The 21,834-nt window shown below is 34.1% G+C and overlaps 1 protein-coding gene across 1 annotated transcript in view; it reads right to left on the reverse strand.

Annotated features, from left to right (window-relative positions):
* FSTL5 (follistatin like 5) overlaps positions 1-21,834 on the reverse strand; it is an 880,400-nt gene that overhangs the window by 458,950 nt on the left and 399,616 nt on the right. Inside the window, exon 4 of the mRNA XM_045163154.1 lies at positions 5,615-5,811. Coding sequence (XP_045019089.1) covers positions 5,615-5,811 — 197 coding nt within the window. The remainder of the gene's footprint in view (positions 1-5,614; positions 5,812-21,834) is intronic.

Consider the following 21,834-nt stretch of genomic DNA (forward strand, 5'->3'; position numbering starts at 1 on the left):
AATGTGATTGACATATTACCTTTGTCATACAGTAATTAAGACACATATATGGGAGAGAAGACAGTGATACTCTATTCTATTTCTCTAAAAAAGCAAATTTGATCAAAACCCCAGTCTCCCCTATCATCCAACCCCACATACTTTGGGGAGACAAAAGCCCTCATCATGGGGTGTAAGTAGATCTGATACACACTAGAGGAAAGAGAGAGATATGAGATTTCACCTCTCTCTAAGGGGTATATCAAAACAAGGCAGAAGACCGAGCATAGGAATTTTATGTAGCTAGGCTCAGGGACTGAAATTTATTTCCCCAGAGGAAAGAATGTGCTAGATATTGTTTTTTGATGTTGGCATTGTTATATTCTATAACTTGCCATTAGCTTTTGTTTTGTTTTGTTTTTTTCCTTAAAGGGGCAGATAGATGTTGGCAACTACTGATTGTGATGTCTTTGGTTATACACATTTAGGGGGATAATCTAAATAAAATCGACCATATTGTTTGACATGATAAGAAATTTGAAGCCTCAGGGAAAGTTAAATAATTGAAACTGAAAAACAGACTTTTGGGTCCTGCATCTGTGGTGTAGGGAATATAAGGCATGCTCTGGACAGAGCACAAGGAAAGGAAAAGTGTAAAAAGTGCTTCTTCTAAACTGGATTTCAATATGCAATTTTTGTAATGTGTGGAATAATCTCATCTTCTACCACCTTTACACATCTTCAATCATTCAACAAACACACATTGTTTTTTGCAAATGGATTGTGTGTGTGTGTGTGTGTGTGTGTTTAGCTCAAAGAGAAGTACAAAGGAGCTGACAGACATCTAGATTGTAGCAATGTAATAGTATTAATAGTATTATTACAATTGCTACTACTATTATCGTTAGTTACTATACTAACTGAGGATCTACATATTTTTAAAATATTTAAATTGCACAATATAGTCAAGTAAAGCATATTATTTATTTAATAACATAGCTATGGGTGCCTTACTGAAAATGTTGCTGTCAATTACTTCTTATAACTTGCTATTATGGGCAAGAAAAAATTGCACAAAATATATATTTTGTAGTTTGACAAGTAGAGATATTTTGCTATAACATGTACCCGCATCTTGAAATATATATTTTATATTTATTTTAAGTTTAGGTCAATTTAACATTATATCTGTAAAGATGGGACACTATATACTCTGGGGAAAATGCTCAATATCACAGTGGTTGCAGAATGATGACATGTACTTGTCTCTAGACTAGCCCACAGGATTTAACAACATTCATGCTAGCTACATGAGACAAGTATGTGAGTACCTCAAATGAGATGAGCAGAATAAAATATATAAAATAAGATAAATGAAATTTATTTAAAAAATACTGCAATTCATTTTTTCCCAATTTCTTGGAATAACCAAATTATTTTCATTCCCTTTCAAGAAACATTTTTCATTGTAAAAATTGGCATTAAAATGTTTGTATATTTAATAATGTGGATATAGATTTCTGGGTTATGATGGCTGATTTGTTCTCACCTATCAAGCAATTGTAAACATTAAAAATGCACAGGATGACCTGGATGGAAATATTGATCAACTGTTCATCCACTAACACAAGCATGTGTACCCTCTTTATTTCCATTATCATCCACCATATCCACAGGAAAGTTGGATTTGAAATATAATTATAACTAATAATTTTATCATGTTGTTTATATTGTGTGAGTTATGTTTCTTAGAAGGCTACATTTCCAAAATAATATTAATATCACATCCATTTTACATACTGTGTCTTATTATCTTTCCCAATATGTAGACAAGGCAACTGGGACACCAAGAGAGTAAATCACTTGCCAAAAACTGCACGGTGTCAAGTAGAGGAGATGAAATTTCATCCCAAATTCTATAATTAAAGTTCTTAATCACTACACTATGATCATAAAAATGATACTTTTTAAAAGAAATCCTAGGACTTCATCAGTACAGGCCATGCACTCCTTGCTACTTAAAATATCTTCCTATGATCTTTTAAATGCATATCCCATCATAACATTTACTGACTTCTGTTATTACCTGTTTTAACTCTTCCAGACCTTCAAATGTTAAGGACAAATCTATCCATGTTCTCACATCAATTTTTATCAACTTCATAAAACATGATTCTTTTGAAAGTATCAAGTTTCAATTTTGATAAATTTAAATTTATTTATTTTATTTTATTTTATTTTTAAACTTTACATAATTGTATTAGTTTTGCCAAATATCAAAATGAATCTGTCAATAAATTTAAATTTATAGTTGGATATTTTCAATATACAAAAACCAGACTCAGATACTAAGTATGTGGTAACAGGTATTCATGTCAAGCTAGAGTGGCGAAGGGTTGGATCAAATGAGATCTAGGTCTATACCTTGTCCTCTGACACTAGCAAGTATTTTCTTATTATTACAAGTTGCTGTGATTTTATGGGTCTTACCCCCTTCAGCTAATGTTTTTTATTATCTTCTCTCAAATGGAAAGTACTTTAGTTTCTAATTTCCTGCAAGAGAAGCTTTGTGGTGGTGGAAGTCATTCAGTCATGTCTGACTCTTTGAGACCCCATGGGACAATAGCCTGCCAGGTGCCTCTGACCATGGGATTTCCCAGTCAACAATACTGGAGTGGGTTGCCATTTTCTTCTCCAGGAGATCTTCCCGACTCAGGGATTGAACCTGGGCCTCCTGCATTGCAGACAGATTCTTTACCATTTGAGCCACCAGGGAAACCCAAGAGAAGCTTTGGAATATATATATATTCATTATTTGGAGTAAGAACAGAACATGTGCAGCAAGCATTAATGCTGCAATTATAAAACCTCAAAGTCAAATCATGTTATTTAATTTTTACTTGCAGTGTCTTAGAGTTATATATTATATTTCTATTAAACATAGTTTGTAAATTATTAACAGAACCATTAAGATCCTTTCCCTTTTAACTGCTTTAATTTAAATCTTTTTGAAACTTGCTATTAAATGATGATGTTCCATGTTTCCAAGTTGATTTTTAAAATCATATATATCATTGACTTTCATTTTATAATACTTGGAATACAAGTTTTTCTAAAGCACCTGTAACCTAAAGAGACAAGTCAAAAACAGTATTTGTGTTGTTACTAGCTAGAAATGTGTTATATCCTTTTCGCAGTGGCTGTTAGTTGATTGCTGATGAATGAGATGATACCATTTCCACTCTATAAAGCTGAAGGAAGGACTGACATATGTGGGATGTGTGCAGAGGAGTCAGTAAATATTACCTTCCCAGATCCTTCTTTGTGTGTACCTCATGTTTGACTAATGTATAAGTGGGATTCTAACGATCATTTCTGCAGGTAAGTTTCAGATGAATTTGGAGGGCACTTTTCAGATGTAAATTAAGTCTGAATCAAAATAATAACAATAACAAAAAAACTAAACTCTGTACCAGATGACTTTATTATGGATTGATATGTGCCCTCCCCAAAGATATGTTAAAGCCTTAAGCTGAGGACATCAGAATGTAAACCTTTTTTTTGGAAATAGAGTAATTTCCATGTATTTAGATGATGTTAGACGAAGTCCTGCTGGAGCAGGGAGGACCCTTAACCCAACATGACTGGTATCCTTTGAAGAAGAGACAAGATGATGTGAAGACAGTACACAGAGAGTAGCTATGTGACTCTAGAGGCAGAGACTTGAGTGATGCACTACAAGCCAAGGAATACCTGGTGCTACCTGAAGCCAAAGAAGGGAAGAAAAGACTCCTCCAAGAAGCTTCTAAGGGGGTTGGCCTTGCCCACACCTCAATCTCAGATACTGAGCCTCCAGAACTGAGAGAGAGGTTGTCTGAGCCACAAAGTTTGCTGAACTTTGTTACTGCTACTCTAGGAAATTAATATAAACTTGGATGTAGTAGAAACTTAAAACAACTACAAGTGAATACTTTCAATACTATTTTCCAGTGATGATCAGTTTTTCCATTTGGACTCAGATGTGGATCTTGTAATAGCTAGATTTGGTCAAATTATGTGTCATATCCAACCAGTGGTTACAGTAGTGCATACATGTTAATAGAGAGTAAAAATATTAAAAATAAAAAAGTAAGGCTCAAGATCAAAAACACTATATTTGAATATGTCAGGCACACAAAGATCAAGGTGACATGCTTTAGTTATAGTTCATTTAATTGAATTGCCTAGTCATCTCTGATTATTACCAGAAATTTAAAATTCTAAAGAATTTCATTCATGAAAAATTAATTATGAGTTATATACCAACATAGATATCTGAATTAAAAGTTTACTAACTTTACCCTAAAATTTCAGAGTTTCATTCATTGAATTCCAGTGCCTAGGACTTATAACTGTTCTATAAATATAAGCTGGATTAAAGAAGATAATGAAAATGATATTTTAATTTACTTAAATAGACAAGTCAATTGGCTCAGAAGGTCACTTTGATAATGACACCTCTAAGTTACACTATCCCAAAGCTTGAATGCTTGCAAAGTAAAACTGATATTCTACATTGTTGATTTTTTGAAAATACGCCATTAAATTAACTATGAAATATGAATGGCATGATGTTGTGGAAATAGACAATTGAATTTTTTAAAATTATTTTCACTGTTAAGCACAGAAGCAAAATCTACCTAAGATCAACTGTAGGAATTATCATGCAGTCAGCCACATTCCTCAGAGCTAGTACCAATTTCCTAGTCATCCTGGATTGGCTTCTCTCCCTTTCTCCTTAAAAACCTGTATGTATATTTACAGCAAAATCTTATGTTCCTTATGTTACATTTTGACCACTATCAACAACCAGTTTAGGTTCTTAAATGTGGGTATTTCACTTTCTTTCAGGGTAGTTTATCAGTCTCAGTAACACACACATAAAAATATTTCCATTTTTTCACACATATAATTGCTCACATAAAAAATTTTGTGTATTAAAATATTCACTTAACAGATTTTATGTATGTATCTTTTTGGGGACAATTTTCAAAGACATGAAGTTTAATGATATAGACATAATATTAAAACTAGATTTAATACAGTTGATCTTTGATTATTGAAAAAGTACTAAATAGATCAATAATTTAGTACTTTATTAAATCACTTATTTACATTATGTTATAGATGTATTCAATTGTTTTTCAATAATGTCCTTGAATACTAGATAAGCAAGCTATAGATGTATTCAATTACTTTTCAATAATGTCCTTGAATACTAGATAAGCAAGCTTCCATAAGAAAATTACAAAAGCTCCAGAACATGTCTGGTATTATTTTATAAATTCTATAAGATAGAGAACTGGCAGTTCCTTTTGGCATTTAAGGTATAGAAACCTGTCAAAAGTAGATGCCTCTTTTAAATTGTGTAACATCATATAAGGATCTTGTATGATGTTACTTGAAATTAACAAATTACATTTGTTACTAGAAATTCATACTGCTGATAAGTAGTCAAATATTTCTCTTAAAACATTTATGCCTACAGTCAAACAATATGAATTAAATATAGTTTTATCAATATAGTAAAAACTCACACAAATGTAAATATATTGAATAAATATACTTAAATAAGCTTGTTAATCATTAATCATACCTGAATTAGTTCATTAATATCTACAAGTCCATTACTGTCGGCATCAAAATATTTAAACATTTGATCCACCAGCAACTTCTTCCGAAATACGTCATCACCATTAGGGTTTTCATTGTCTTGTGTAATGTATTTTTGATTTTGTAAATGTAAAAGCATATTTTTCATCTTGCTGTATTCAATGGCCTTGCAGTTATCTCCTGTAACAGAAGAACTAAGTTATTTTCAAAGCAATATTATTAAAAGGGAATCATTTATCTTATTAATGCTCAAAGTTGATACCTAGCAGATAATATATTTTGTATATAATATTTATGCTTCTACTTTGCATACTACACAAGGAGAAAAGAATGGGCCATTAACATGAGAGGATAAAAATGTTAATTGTTGTCAAATCTAAAAACACAATATGTACTATGTGTTTTCTCAATGCCAAAGTCATCGGTTCTACAATGGATACAGAAAAAAAGATAACTTCAATTGGCTCCAAGGCTTAAATACATCATCTTAGTTTAACTCCTCATTATACATGATTATAGTGATAATTTCAGAGATTTTGAACATGAAGTTTAGGGAGAGGAAATGACTTACCCAAGCGTAAACTTAGATTGTGTTGAATTTTGAACTTAAACTCATGTATGTCTTGTTCCAAACTAGTATAGCAAGTTTCTAATTGGAAATGCATCTTCTTTTACATTTAGATTTATTTTGAAGAATTTTGTGTGTATGCACTTACAATTTTTTAAAAATTTTTAATCATGCTAAACTCATATTTGCTTTCTTCGGAAAGTCTATTTTTCTGATATTTATCTATCTCTCCTTTAAGAGCACTTGGAGAATAATATGATCTATGTTTGCATTTTTTATCTTGAAGGTTTAACCTTGCAAATATCATTTCCACAACTAAAGTATGAGCTTATTGAAGTGATAATGCATTACAGAATTCAATATCTTCCATAAAATAGCCCAAATACTGGGGACTTCACATTCAATGAAAGTAGTTGTTGGCGTATATCTTCAAAAATAACTTCAATTACTCTATATTGGCTTCCCAGGTGATGTTAGTGGTGAAGAACCTGCCTACCAATGCTGGAGACATAAGAGACACAGGTTTGATCCCTTCAGCGGGAAGATCCCATGGTGGGAAGAGCCTGGCAGGCCATGGTCCATAGGGTTGCAAAGCGTTGAACACAACTGAAGTGACAGCACTCACGCGCACACTCTACTCTCTTATAATTATTTCACAAGAATTTTTCTTACAAAAATATGCATGCTGATGTCTTCGTAAATAACATTGAAATGAATGTATGTTGATAATAAATGTGATATAAAATGTTGACATACAGTCTATAAATACAGTCTAGAAAATACAGTATATAATGTAATTTATAAATGAAAAAGCAGGTATTATTATATTCGCTAAGAACTTTTACAATATATCTTTAAAGAAAAAAAACCCTAACTTTATAATTGTGCTTCATTTTGACAATTAGGCTGTAGCAAAATCTACAATTTTAAAGATTTCTAAAGATTTAAAAATATATATCTGAGAAGCAGGGGATTGAGAAACAACATTTGAATTCTCATTCTCTTCCCAAACAAGATGGAAAACAATCTTTCAGAGAGATGAGATCTTATTTTTCAAAGACTTTGAAAAGACTTCTGTTGTTCAGCAATTTTAGTGTTTAACAATCCTGTCAATAACTTCTTTTCTACAGCAAGATGTAAACTCTGTGCCACAGATTAAGTCAATTTTGCATCATTCTAGTTTCAGTAAAGAATAATAATTATAATAGTTTTCATACAAACACAGAAATCACTGACAAGAGAGAAAAGTAATCAAGTACAGAGGGACAGATAGCAATTTTGGTGCCTGTGAAAGCTGCCTAAGAGGGGCCTTCAAATATACTTGCCTGTGTGTGTGTGTCAGGAAGAGAGAGAAACTGATCAAAGAAGGGAAAAGGAGAATAAACCATTCCAAAGCCCTCCCTGGATTTCTGTATTTGACCGTGGGCCTTCCTATCATTTCATTTGACTGATGGGAAGAGGGATGGAGTTTGGGGGAGCTCCCCTGGATCCATTGTTATAAGCAGATGAGAACATGGGAAATAGAATTTAAATGCTCAACACTTTTTAGTTAATATTTGAAATTTGGGGTTTTGTTGTTGTTGTTTAGTTGCTATTGAGGAGATACAATTTGGGGTTGTTACATTCTAATTTTGACCAAATCAAGGAATACAATCATCATATTCTTCAAGAATGCTTTCATTTCCCAAATTGTAAATACCCTAGTAAAACCAGGGATTGTTTGCTGACAATTCAAAGCTAACAAAAATAAAAGCATTACAATTAAGGCATTCATATTCCACTGAAATGTACAATGGAAAATAAAAGTGTTAGTCGCTCAGTCATGTCCAACTCTTTGTGACCCCATGGACTGTAGCCCACTGGGCTCCTCATCCATAGGATTCTCCAGGCAAAAATACTGGAGTGGGTTGAGATTCCCTTCTCTAGGGGATCTTCCCAAACTAGGTATCAAACCCACATCTCCTGCATGTACAATAAACAACCATAAAATTACAGTAGATTTTGTAGAATTTAGATATTTTAAGTAACCTCTATCACAGGTCTTTGTTAGTAATAGAAACATCTATTATGACTAATAGATTAGTTGTAATGCAGACTTTCTATGTGCCAGGAACTTTATATATATATGCAATCATTTAACTCTCATAACAATCCAACATGAAGGACCTTATAATTACCATGATTTTACAGATGAAGAAAAATTAAAACACAGAATGATTAAGTAACTTGTTCAGAGTTACAAAGCTAAAGAGGAGCTCAGTGACTTTTACACCCAGGCAATACCTAATATCTTTTCTAGCCTTTATTCTCTACTTTTTTCATCTTCAGAACTGAGTTTTAAAATGAACTTATACATGGTTTCAGCAAATTTGTAAAAGGATTATTTGAAAAATTAATGGCAAATATAAAATAAACTTCAGGCAAAATTACTGCTTAAATTATAGGTAGAGAAAAAAAGAACTTTCAAAGGGAGAGAGAGAGAAAAAAAAGGAGTACCATAGAAATAGCAGGAAAACTATAGGAAAATACTGAAGAAGAAGAAAAAGGGAAAAGAACTTGTCAAGAAAGAGGATGTGATGAAATGCTAAATGTTTCAGAGTTTAAAAAAAAAAGAAAGAAAGAAAACATTCCCATTAGATTATTTAACTTGGAGATAGCTTGTAACTTTAAAGGAACATTTTAATGAATAAGTGAAAACTTCCTATTATAATGGGCTAAAATGAGTAAAAGCAAAATAATGATTTGAAAATATTAAATGTTTGTTTTTAGTCACCCAGTTGTGTCCAACTCTTTACGACCTCATGGACTGCAGCAAGCCAGACCTCCCAGTCCCTCACTATCTCCAAAGTTTGCCAAGTTCATGTCCATTGCATTGGCGATGCTATCCACCCATGTCATCCTCTAACACCCTATTTTCCTTCTGCCCTGAATCTTTCCCAGTATCAGGGACTTTTGGTATTAAATCTTCATCACTTTTTTAATGAGTATCAATGTGAAAAAAAAAAAAAGAAGTAGCATTAGTAATGAAACACTAGTTATTTAGAAACAAACATCAATGTATATTAGTATATCATGGCCTCATTCAAGAATAACTTCAGGAAGAAAGCTAGCTCGTTGATTTGTTTGTTTTGGTGAGTCCTTCCTCAATACTTAACCAACCAGTGGTGTTTTGTTGGTATAGTGAAGGAAAAGAAATGCTCTTCTGGAGTTACTTTCTGCTGCCAGAGACCAGTAAGAGCTCTCCTCTGCTGTCCCTGTTCTAGACACTAAGGACAAGATGAATGAGGTCCCCAGCTGGTGGTGCCTATACACCATCTTCCTTCCCGTGAATGCAGTGATGCCAGGGCTGTGCTGACTCTGGGGCAGTTAAAAATCCATCTGGCCATGTGGGGCAAAGAAGGAGGTGGCATATCTGACTTTCCCCCCACTTTTTTCTCATTTAAACTTTAGATTCATAATTTTACTCCAACTAAATTATTTTGTGAACAAAAACATGATTGATAACACCATGTGCCCCAAACATGCATATTAATCCTATATTATCATCATGTTCACAAGTTCTCACATGCTTTGATTTTTTGTAAGTTAAGTTTTATTGGAGTGTAGGTGATTTACAATGTTGTGTTATTAATAGCATCTGCTGTAAAGCAAAGCAAAGCAATTTTATGTATACATATATCCCCTCTTTTTTTATATTATTTTCCCATGTAAGTCATTACTGAGCATTGAATAGAGTTTCCTATACTGTAAATAGGTCCTAATTGGTTATCTATTATATAAATAGTAGTGTGTATATGTCAATCCCAATCTTACAATTTATCCTCTTCGCCCCCTCCACTTTCCCCTTGGTAGCCATAAGTTTTTTTTGTTTGTTTGTTTGTTTTCCCTACATCTGTGACTCTTTGCTTTATAAATAGGTTCATTTATGCCATTTATTTTAGATTCCACATATAAGCTATATTACATGATATTTGTCTTTCTCTGACTCTCTCACTTTCAAATGGGTTCACCTGGGTATTGGCAGTGCTTCTCCATGTCCCTATGAAACCAAGGATAGTTATATATTATATATCTGATAGTACAGCCATCAGTTTTGAGTACATGATAAGTGCTCAAAATTATAGATTCTACCAATTATGCTTAATGCTAGTTTTTCAAAAGTTGTAATTTGTTCTTAACTCTTTGAAGTTACCCTTTATCCTTTCTCTCCATTTATCAGAAAAACATACTAATTACTTTCAACATAAAAATATTGAAATCTAAGTATATAATAATATTGTTTGCCTCTTTTTAGCATTTATAGTTTGAAATTGATTAATTTAATTCTAATAAAAGCTGAAATCTTAGAAATTAAATAAGAAGATATTAAATATTTTATTATAGTATCAATTCTACTCATGTATTAGATTGCATACTGGAATTGTATTTTTCTCAACCTATTAAATAATTGCTAATAGAAACTTTGAAAGCTTTTTAATATGTAAACATATTTAAATTTATATAAAATATTTCTCAGAAAAGTACTTTGCATTTATGACATAAGGAAAGTATCAAAACTTTAGTATGGTGATTTAATATGCATCTGTGAACCAAAGTCAACATGGAAAACTATTATACTTAAATGAATTGTAAATTGTTAAACTGTGTGTTTGATGGAATTAAAATTATCTTGGTTAAAAGTAGTCTGAACAAAATAAAAAAACAAAACAAAAAAACAACCTTTAACCTAAATGGAGCTTCTATAAAATGTGGAAAAATAAGGGTGTAAATTGTTTTGGATCACATAAACTTTACTGAAATGTTCTTATCTAAAATGTTTGCGGTTACACATAAGATTAATATAAAACTACTATGCTTCAAATGCTAATCTAATTCTGGAAATTTACTAATGCAAATATACATATATATACCACTTCACAACTTTATACCTTTAAAGGGCTGTGATTTTCTCATAGAGAAGGAATTTTAAAAAACAATGTACTTTCTTTTTCAGAGCAGTTTTATATTCAAGGAAAAATTGAGCCGAGAGTACAGATTTTTCTGTATACCCTCTGGTCCTCCACATGTGCAGACTCTGTCACTATCAACATTCCCACAGCAGGGGGAAAATGATGACAATACAGTGGCATATCTTTAACCCCAAAAAGTCCATAGTTTATATTAGAGTTCATTAAGTACATAGGGTACTTGGTGTTATATATTCCATGGGTTTTGACAAATGTATAATGACATGTGTGCATATATATCATACAAAATAGTTTCACTGCTTAAAGAGCCTCTGTGCTCTGCCTGTCCATCTCTCCATCCTCCTTAACCTCTGACTAACACTGACCTTTTTAATTGTTTCCAAAGTTCTGCCTTTTTCAGACTGTCATATAGTTGGAATCATACATAACCCTAACCCTGGCCCAATTCAATATGTAGCCTTCTCAGACTGGCTTCTGAAAAGCAAATACATTTAAGGTTCCTCGGTCATGACTTGTTAGCTCTTTTTTTTTTTAATTGCTGAATACGCTGTCTGGAGGAACCACACTATATTTATTCATTTACCTACTGAGGACATCTTGTTATTTTCAAGTTTTGGTAATTTTGAATAAAACTGCTGTAAACATCCCTGCCTCTATTCTTTCCCATTCTGTTGTTTTCCTCTATTTCTTTGCATTGATGGCTGAGGAAGGCTTTCTTATCTCTTCTTGCTATTCTTTGGAACTCTGAATACAGATGCTTACATCTTTCCTTTTCTCCTTTGCATTTCGCTTCTCTTCTTTTCACAGCTATTTGTAAGGCCTCCCCAGACAGCCATTTTGCTTCTTTGCATTTCTTTTCTATGGGGATGATCTTGATCCCTGTCTCCTGTACAGTGTCATGAACCTCCATCCATAGTTCATCAGGCACTCTATCTATCAGATCTAGTCCCTTAAATCTATTTCTCACTTCCATTGTATAATCATAAGGAATTTGATTTAGGTCATACCTGAATGGTCTAATGGTTTTCCCTACTTTCTTCAATTTAAGTCTGAATTTGGCAATAAGGAGTTCATGATCTGAATCACAGTCAGCTCCTCGTCTTGTTTTTGCTAACTGTATAGAGCTTCTCCATATTTCAAATCCGGGAATATGATGCTGTGAAAATGCTGCACTCAATATGCCAGCAAACTTGGAAAACTCAGCAGTGGCCACAGGACTGGAAAAGGTCGGTTTTCATTCCAATCCCAAAGAAAGGCAATGCCAAAGAATGCTCAAACTACCGCACAATTGCACTCATCTCACACGCTAGTAAAGTAATGCCAAAATTCTCCAAGCCAAGCTTCAGCACTACGTGAACCGTGAACTTCCAGATGTTCAAGCTGATTTTAGAAAAGGCAGAGGAACCAGAGATCTAATTACCAACATCCGCTGGATCATTGAAAAAGGAAGAGAGTTCCAGTAAAACATCTATTTCTGCTTTATTGACTATGCCAAAGCCTTTGACTGTGTGGATCACAATAAACTGTGGAAAACTCTTCAAGAGATGGGAATACCAGACCACCTGACCTGCCTCTTGAGAAACCTATATGCAGGTCAGGAAGCAACAATTCCAACTGGACATGGAAAAACAGACTGGTTCCAAATAGGAAAAAGAGTACATCAAGGCTGTATATTGTCACCCTGCTTATTTAACTTCTATGCAGAGTACTTCATGAGAAACACTGGGCTGGAAGAAACACAAGCTGGAATCAAGATTGCTGGGAGAAATATCAATAACCTCAGATACGCAGATGACACCACCCTTATGGAAGAAAGTGAAGAGGAACTAAAAAGCCTCTTGATGAAAGTGAAAGTGGAAGAGTGCAAAAATTGGCTTTAAGCTCAACATTCAGAAAACGAAGATCATGGCATCTGGTCCCATCACTTCATGGGAAATAGATGGGTAACAGTGGAAACAGTGTCAGACTTTATTTTTCTGGGCTCCAAAATCACTACAGATGGTGATTGCAGCCATGAAATTAAAAGACGCTTGCTCCTTGGAAGGAAAGTTATGACCAACCTAGATAGCATATTCAAAAGCAGAGACATTACTTTGCCAACAAAAGTCCGTCTAGTCAAGGCTATGGTTTTTCCAGTGGTCATGTATGGATGTGAGAGTTGGACTGTGAAGAAAGCTGAGGGCTGAAGAATTGATGCTTTTGAACTGTGGTGTTGGAGAAGACTCTTGAGAGTCCCTTGGACTGCAAGGAGATCCAACCAGTCCATTCTGAAGGAGATCAGCCCTGGGATTTCTTTGGAAGGAATGATGCTAAAGCTGAAACTCCAGTACTTTGGCCACCTCATGCGAAGAGTTGACGCATTGGAAAAGACTCTGATGCTGGGAGGGATTGGGGGCAGGAGGAGAAGGGGATAACAGAGGATGAGATGGCTGCATGGCATCACTGACTCGATGGACATAAGTTTGAGTGAACTCCAGGAGTTGGTGATGGACAGGGAGGCCTGGCGTGCTGAAATTCATGGGGTCGCAAAGAGTCGGACAGGACTGAGCGACTGACCTGAACTGAACTGAACTGTAACATCCCTCTCTAAGTATCTGGGTAGAGTTAAGTTTTCAGATCCTTAAGTTAGATCCTAGGGAGCATGATTACTGAACTGTATGTCAGATTTTGATTAGTTTGTTTTGAAAGAAAACAAAAAAGAAAGAAAAGAAAACTGCCACATTTTTTTTTTCCAAAGTAGCTTATACCATTTTGCATTCTCATCAGCAATGCACGAGAGCTCCTTTTGCTCCACACCTCCACCAGCAGTTGGTGCTATCTGTGTTTTGGACTTCATTCTGATAGGAGTGTAGTGGCATCTCATTGTTTCACAGGGAATCTCAAGTTAATGAGAGACTATATTTTATAAGAGACATTAGTCCCATTGCCTTTCCCCTGCTTTCTACACAGACACAATGTGATTTGACTTAATTTTATATCTCCTTAAATACCATTGATTTATTAAATAAAAATGATTAGAAACATAATTAATTGATATTTTTACTGATTAATTTGGGAATTAATATTATTAGAAATAAAAGGAAAACATCGTGGGTTAAATATTCATTCTCCAATCACATCATTCTTTATGATGTACCTTTTGTCAGTTATATGCCACATTGTCATTGTCAACTACCTACATCTAATACATTTAATACAGCAGTATTAAAATATGGTTTGACTTTCTAGCTTGGCAAAAGTTAACATATATTAGAATTTCAGTAACAGTGCTCTAGTAATCAAGTCACTTTGCTCTCTTTACACTAAAAGAACATTAATTAAAATGACTTTGAGGGGTGAGATTAGGTATCCTAGATTCTGTTTTCAATTATATTCATTAAATGTGACACATTTTGGAGCAAGTAGGCAATTTAGCTGTTACTATCCCTACTTTCTCTCATCACCCTCACAAACACAATCACATAAAGTAAAAATGCAGAGAATGCTGACAGAAAATACAACAAAATAATACAGAGTGTAACACAGTGGTGATGGTTATCTAGGATGTTTGGGAACTTAAGTTATACATGTAAATTTATCTTAGCTGAAGTAAATACAATTTATAATATTAATTATAATTGTTCAAATATATGATTTTAATGTTTAGTGAAAAGTCTTTTAAGCCATTAACTGTAGAGTAAAAACCAAGAAAATATAATTTGCTTCATATGAAAAGGCATATTTCCTATAGAATGTATGATAGGTAATGCTGTCAAATAGTTTGTGAAATTATTTCCCAATTAACTATGTTTTCTGGAAACCTCTGGAAAAATATTTTGTACACACTATGTAATAAGACCTTTCATTTTTTTTACATTTTACTAATTTCTGTTGAAATTGTAGTGTATATTGCCTTAAATATTACACCACATTTTCCTACAGTTCTTGTTGTATGCTGTATTTTCTAGAGGTTTTTAATTTTGATTTATATTACACAGATTTATACTACTTCTAGGAGCAAATATATGTAAAACATATTCTTTAACTTTTAAAGAATTTGATAAAAATTATTTAAAAATTTAACCATTACAAAAAAGTAAATCTATCACTGGGTCAGACTCAAAACTAAGACTCATATAACTCCACTAAGAGTAGGACTGCTAGTACTTCTGAACACTAAATAATCATAGCACTCAAATATGTGGTTTTCAATGAAAATTTTGTTGTTTTTTTTGATCTTACAGAAGATAAACTACTCCTATCTGTGAAGCCACAAGGATATAATGATTTTAATCCAGTACTTACACAGGAATTATCATGTGCTGCCACTGTAAAAGTACAGATAATTCATTTAATCTTTAAAATGATCATGTGCAGTAAGTACAAAGACTATACCATCTCCTTGAAACATATTTATAATAAGCCCAATGACAGGCTTGACATTTGACTTTACATGAAAGAGGTAGAAACTTCTGACCCTAGAATTGTAAGCCCATCATTTAGAAATTAACGCAGACATATCTCATGAGGTATAGAGGATGCACAAGATACATCTATTTGTGTCTTAAGAAGATAGTGGTTTTAATTATTATTATGTTTATTTATTCTACAAATTCATGTGAAATTCTGTCAAGAATTTACAATTTTCTGATGACTGCCTGCATACATATAATCTGTTATGCATTTAAATAATAAATCATGTGTTTTCTCTCTTCTATATTGAGACAGAGAGGTCTTGGTTGGTAAGATTTTTACTTTCCCCAACAATCTTTAGGGGTGTTACATAACAATGACAGAAATGACTTCCCAAGCCTGTCTAAACATTATGATTTTTATAAGCACCTAATAAAATAACTTCATAGTGGTCACTGAATATCTTATTTAATCAAGAGTTCATATGTCTTGTCTCCTAAAATGTGTTACTCTTTGTCTCATTGATCACAGAAAAATTCAAAAGTGATATTAAAAATAGAATTTCTTCTATTTATAAGTTTATATATTTATATAGTTTATATATTTTCTATATAGCCTATTCATTCTTTCCCATCAAAGAAAGAAAAGATAATAGTCATGACTGGGCATTAATCCCTAGCTCTTTTCCTATTAAATTTAACATAAAGAAATAATATTTACAAAATACATCTAATACTAATGAATGGTAAATATTCAAATGCCACTATATACTAAACATTACAACAGTAACATTTATAGTATCAATGTTGCTATTTGGTGTTATGATAGATATTTTCATGCAAGCTTAATATTGAAGTGAGTTACTGTATGTAACACTTTATACCCAAGATTAGCTCAAGATGACAGAGTAGAAGGACACGTGCTCACCCTTTCTTGTGAGAGCACAAGAATTAAAACTAACTGTTGAATAACCATTGATGGATAAATGCTGGAACCTACCAAAAAAGATACCCTACACTTCCCAGAAAGTAGAGGTCATAAGATGGTAGGAAGAGCACAAACATGATAGTATCAAAGTCCATTCCTGCTGGATGGGCAACCCATGATCTGGAAAGCAGTTACACCACAGAAGTTGTCCCACTGCAGTGAAGGTTGAAAGCTCCAAGTCTTGTGTACACCAAGACCCAGGGGAAAAGAGCAATGACCCCAAAAGTAACTGGGTCAGCCCTATCTTCAGGTTGTTGAGGGTATCCTGCAGAGGAGAGGGTATGCCTGGGGCTCACTGTGAGGCAAAGACTCTGGCAGCAGCAGTTCTGGGAAGTACTCATTGGTGTGAGCCCTTCCAAAGGCTGCCATTAGCTGCATTATACAACCTATACCCTCCAGTACTGGGTTGCCTCTGTCCAAACAACCAACAGGGAAGGAACACAGTTCTAATCATCAGCAGGCAAGTGGATTAAAGTTTTACTTAGTATGGCCATTCCTATCAGGGAGATAAGACCCAAATCTACTCCCCACCCCCTACCCCCACCCCACCATCAATCACTTTCATCAGGAATCTTGCCCAAGTCACTTAGATAGCCTCACCAACCAGAGGGTAGATAGCAGAAGCAAGAAGAGCTACAATCCTGAAGCTTGTGGAAAGAAAACCACAATCACAGAAAGTTAGACAAAATTAAATGGCAAAGGATTATGTTCTAGATGAGGGAACAAGATAAAAACCCAGGAAAACAGCTAAGGGAGGTAGATATAGGCAATCTTCTAGAATAAGAAAACAGAATAATGACAATGAAGATGATCCAGGATTTCAGAAAAAGAATGGAGGCAAGTATCAGGAAGATGCAAGAAATGTTCAACAAAGACCTAGAAGAACTAAAGAACAAGCAAACAGAGATGAGCAATACAATAACTGAAAAGAAAAAATACATTAGAAGTAATCAATAATGGAATAACTGAGATAGCATGGATAAGTGATCTGGTAGACAGAATGGTGGAAATCACTGTCTTAGAACCAAATAAAGAAAAAAAAAAGAATAAAAAGAAATGAAGACTACCTTAGAGACTTCTAGGAAAATATTAATTGCACCAGCTTTTACATTACAGGGGTGCCAAAAGGATAAAAGAGAGAAAAAGGACCTGAGAAAATATTTGAAGACATAATAGCTAAAATCTCCCCTAACCTGGGAAAGGAAAAAGTCAACCAAGTTCAGGAAGTGCAGAGAGCTCCTGGCAGGATAAACCCAAGAAGGAACACATCACAACTCAGAGTAATCAAACTGACAAAAATTAAAGAGAAAGAACAAATGTTAAAAGTAACAAGGCAAAAATAACAAACAGCATACAAGGGAACTCTCATAAGGTTATCAGCTGATTATTCAACAGAAACTCTGCAGGCCAGAAGGGGGTGTCACTATAACACACACCACACACGCACAAAGCAACCCAAACACAACGCTACAGATGGTTATCAAGCCATAAGAGAAGAGAACAAAAAAGGAAGAAAAATAAACCCCAAACAAGTAAGAGTCAGTAGAAACATATATATCAATAGTTACCTTAAATGTAAATGAACTAAACCCTCCAATCAAAAGACATACACTGGCTGAATGGATACAAAAATAAGACCCAAATATATGTTGTCTATAAGAGACTCACTTCAGACCTAGGAACACATAGAGACTGAAAGTGAGGAGACGGAATTAGAAGACAGATGGAGTAACAATACTAACATCAGACAAAATAGACTTTAACATAAAGACTGTCATAAGAGACAAAGAAGGACATTCACAAAGTGAGCCTTGATAAATTTATGAAAATCAAAATCATAGCACAAGATCAACCCAAGATAAAGATATAACAGCTGTAAATATATATGCATCTGACATTGAAGCACTTCAGTATATAAGGCAAATACTAATAGCCATAATGGGAGAAATTGACAGTAATATAATATTAGCGGGAGACTTTAACATTCCACTTGCATCAATGGACAGATCATCCAGACAGAAAATCAATAAGGAAACACAGGTCTTAAATGATACATCAAAGAAGATAGACTTAATTGATATTTAAAAGAGCATTGCATCCAAAATTATCAGAATACACATTCATCTAGAGTACACATGGTACATTAAGATTCTCTAGGATTGACTACATGCTGGGCCACAAAGTGAGGGTTGGTAAATTTAAGGGAATCAAAATCATGTAAATCATCTTTTTCTGACCACAACACTATGAAATTAGAAATCAACTATAATAAAAAATAACTGCAAAAAACACATGAAGGCTAAACAATACTCTGCTAATCAACAGATCACTGAAAAAATCAAAGAGGAAATGAAAAAATGCCTAGAGACAAAAGGAAAATGAAAGCATAATGATCAAAAAACTATGCTGCTGCTGCTGCTAAGTCGCTTCAGTCATGTCCGACTCTGTGTGACCCCAGAGATGGCAGCCACCAGGCTCCCCGATCCCTGGGATTCTCCAGGCAAGAACACTGGAGTGGGTTGCCGTTTCCTTCTCCAATGCATGAAAGTGAAGAGTGAAAGTGAAGACGCTCAGTCATGTCCAACTCCTAGCGACCCCATGGACTGCAGCCTACCAGGTTCCTCCATCCCTGGGATGCTCCAGGCAAGAGTACTGGAGTGGGGTGCCATTGCAAGCAGTTCTAAGAGGGAAGTCAATAGCGATACAATCTTACTTCAGGAAACCAGAAGAAATCGCAAATAAACAACCCAACCTTACAACTTAAGAAACTAGAGAAAGAGGAAAAAACAAAAGCAAAAGTTCGTAAAAGGATATCAATCAAAAGAGCAGAAATAAATGAAATTGAGACAAAGAAAATAATAGCAAAGTTTAATGAAACCAAAAGCTGTTTCTTTGAAATGATGAACAAAGTTGATAAATTTTTAGCCCAACTCATTAAGAAAATAAAGGAGATGATTCAAATCAATAAAATTAGAAATGAAAAATAAGTTACAACAGACACTGCTGCTGTTGCTGCTAAGTCGCTTTAGTCGTGTCCGACTCTGTGCGATCCCATAGACTGCAGCCCACCAGGCTCCCCGTCCCTGGGATTCTCCAGGCGAGAACACTGGAGTGGGTTGCCATTTCCTTCTCCAATGCATGAAAGTGAAAAGTGAAAGGGAAGTCGCTCAGTCGTGTCTGACTCTTTGCGACCCCATGGACTGCAGCCTACCAGGCTCCTCTGTCCATGGGATTTGCCAGGCAAGAGTACTGGAGTGGGGTGCCATTGCCTTCTCCGAAGGCAATGACACTACAGAAATACAACTGACACTACAGAAATACAAAGAATCATAAGGGACTAGTACAAGCAACTGTATGCTAATAAAATGGACAACCTGGAAGACATAGAAAATATGAACAGAATAATCACAAGCTCTGAAATTGAAACTGTGATTAAAAAATCTCAACAAACAAAAATCCAGGAACTGATGATTTCACAGGCAAATTCTATTATATATTTAGGGAAGAGCTAACATCTATCCTTCTGAAACAAGTTCATTCTGTGAGATCACCGTCACCTTGATACCAAAACTCAACAAAGATATCACCAAAAAGAAAACTACAGACCAACATCACTGATGAACATAGACATAAAAATCATGGTCCGAAAGGATACATGCACCCTGATGTTCATTGCAGCACTGTTTACAACAGCCAATACCTGGAAACTACTTAAGTGTCCACTGACAGAGGAATGGATAAAAAAATGTAATACATGTATACAATGGAACATCACTTATTCATTGAAAAGAAAGAAAAGGTGCCATTTGTAGCAGCATGGACAGTATAGAAATCATCACACTTGGGTGATGTAAGTCAGACAGAGAAAAACAAATATTGTATGATATTGCTTACAAGCAGAATCTAAACAGAAATGATACAAATGAACTTATGAAACAGAAGGAGATCCACAGACTTAGGGTGAAGTTACAGTTACCAGTGGGGAAGGAATAGTTAGGGGGTTTGGGATGGACATGTACACACCACTGTATTTAAAATGGGTAACCATCAAGGACTTACTATACAGCACTGGGAACTCTACTCAATATTTTGTAACAATGTAAGTGGGAAAAGAATTTGAAAAATAGATAGATGTATAACTGAATCACTTTGCTGAACACCTGAAAGTATTATAATACTGTTAATCAACCAACTATCCACCGATATAAAATTAAAAAGTTAAAAAAAAATATATATATATATAGCTTGGATTTGAGAGAAGATATCTTGTCTGTACTTTATGTAGGTAGAGCAACATCACTTTATTGGATTTTTCTATCTCAGTACAATAACTTATTTGACTAAACGTAACATATGAAAAACCATGTCCCTGGGGTGGTCACTATGCGTTGTAATTACTTTTTCTAAGTACTGGTGAGCTTCAGGAGACATTGTCCAATGAGAATCCTTTGCTATTACACATTTTGATTGTTCATGTCATGGATGCCAGCACTAATTGCCTTCTCACTCACCGACCCCCAAGCCATCACATAAATACAAATGATTCTACCAATTTGTGTCTCTCTAGAAAAGGATAACTCGGTGCTTAAATAGTTCAATCACCAACATAAGACTTCTTTAACTAGACATGTATCTGCCATTTTCTACTATATAAGTATTCTTCAGAATATTTCCAAAATGGACTCCTATTTTTGTCTGTAATTTCATCAACTTAAAAATGCTGTATGTTGAGAACATTTGGTCATATATTGCCTACATGCAATGTTCATTGTTTTGTTCTCTGGAAGATTATAAATGTTAACTGTTCAATTCCTCAATATTATACATATCATAAAAATATGATGTGATTTGACATTTTATTTTCATTTACACATATTTAGTCACACACAACAAGTCATTCACTTTCTTGTGGTATTCATCATGCTTTAGTGATAGCTCATCAATATCTTGACCAAAGATTTATAAGAAATAGAAAAGGCAGAGGACAAATGATATAAAGAATGTGAATAGGAGGACATGGAATAATTAATACTGGAAAATTTCTACTTGAAGTATAGACTGTATGTGTCATCAGTAGAAATTGGGCTTATGAAATCATGGGCAAATAAATTAGAGGAAATCATAAATTAATCATTTTAAAAAATAGAAAAAATGTTTCTTCATTATAATTCCTTGGAGACTTTTAACAAGCCACTGTAAATATTAGAAAAAACAAGAATTTCCTGATGTTATTATTATTATAAAAAATTTAGAAGCAAGTTTTTCACCAACAAAAATGAAAAATATTCA

The sequence above is a fragment of the Bubalus bubalis genome, chromosome 17, assembly GCF_019923935.1.
Source record: "Bubalus bubalis isolate 160015118507 breed Murrah chromosome 17, NDDB_SH_1, whole genome shotgun sequence".
NCBI classification, from domain to species: domain Eukaryota; kingdom Metazoa; phylum Chordata; class Mammalia; order Artiodactyla; family Bovidae; genus Bubalus; species Bubalus bubalis.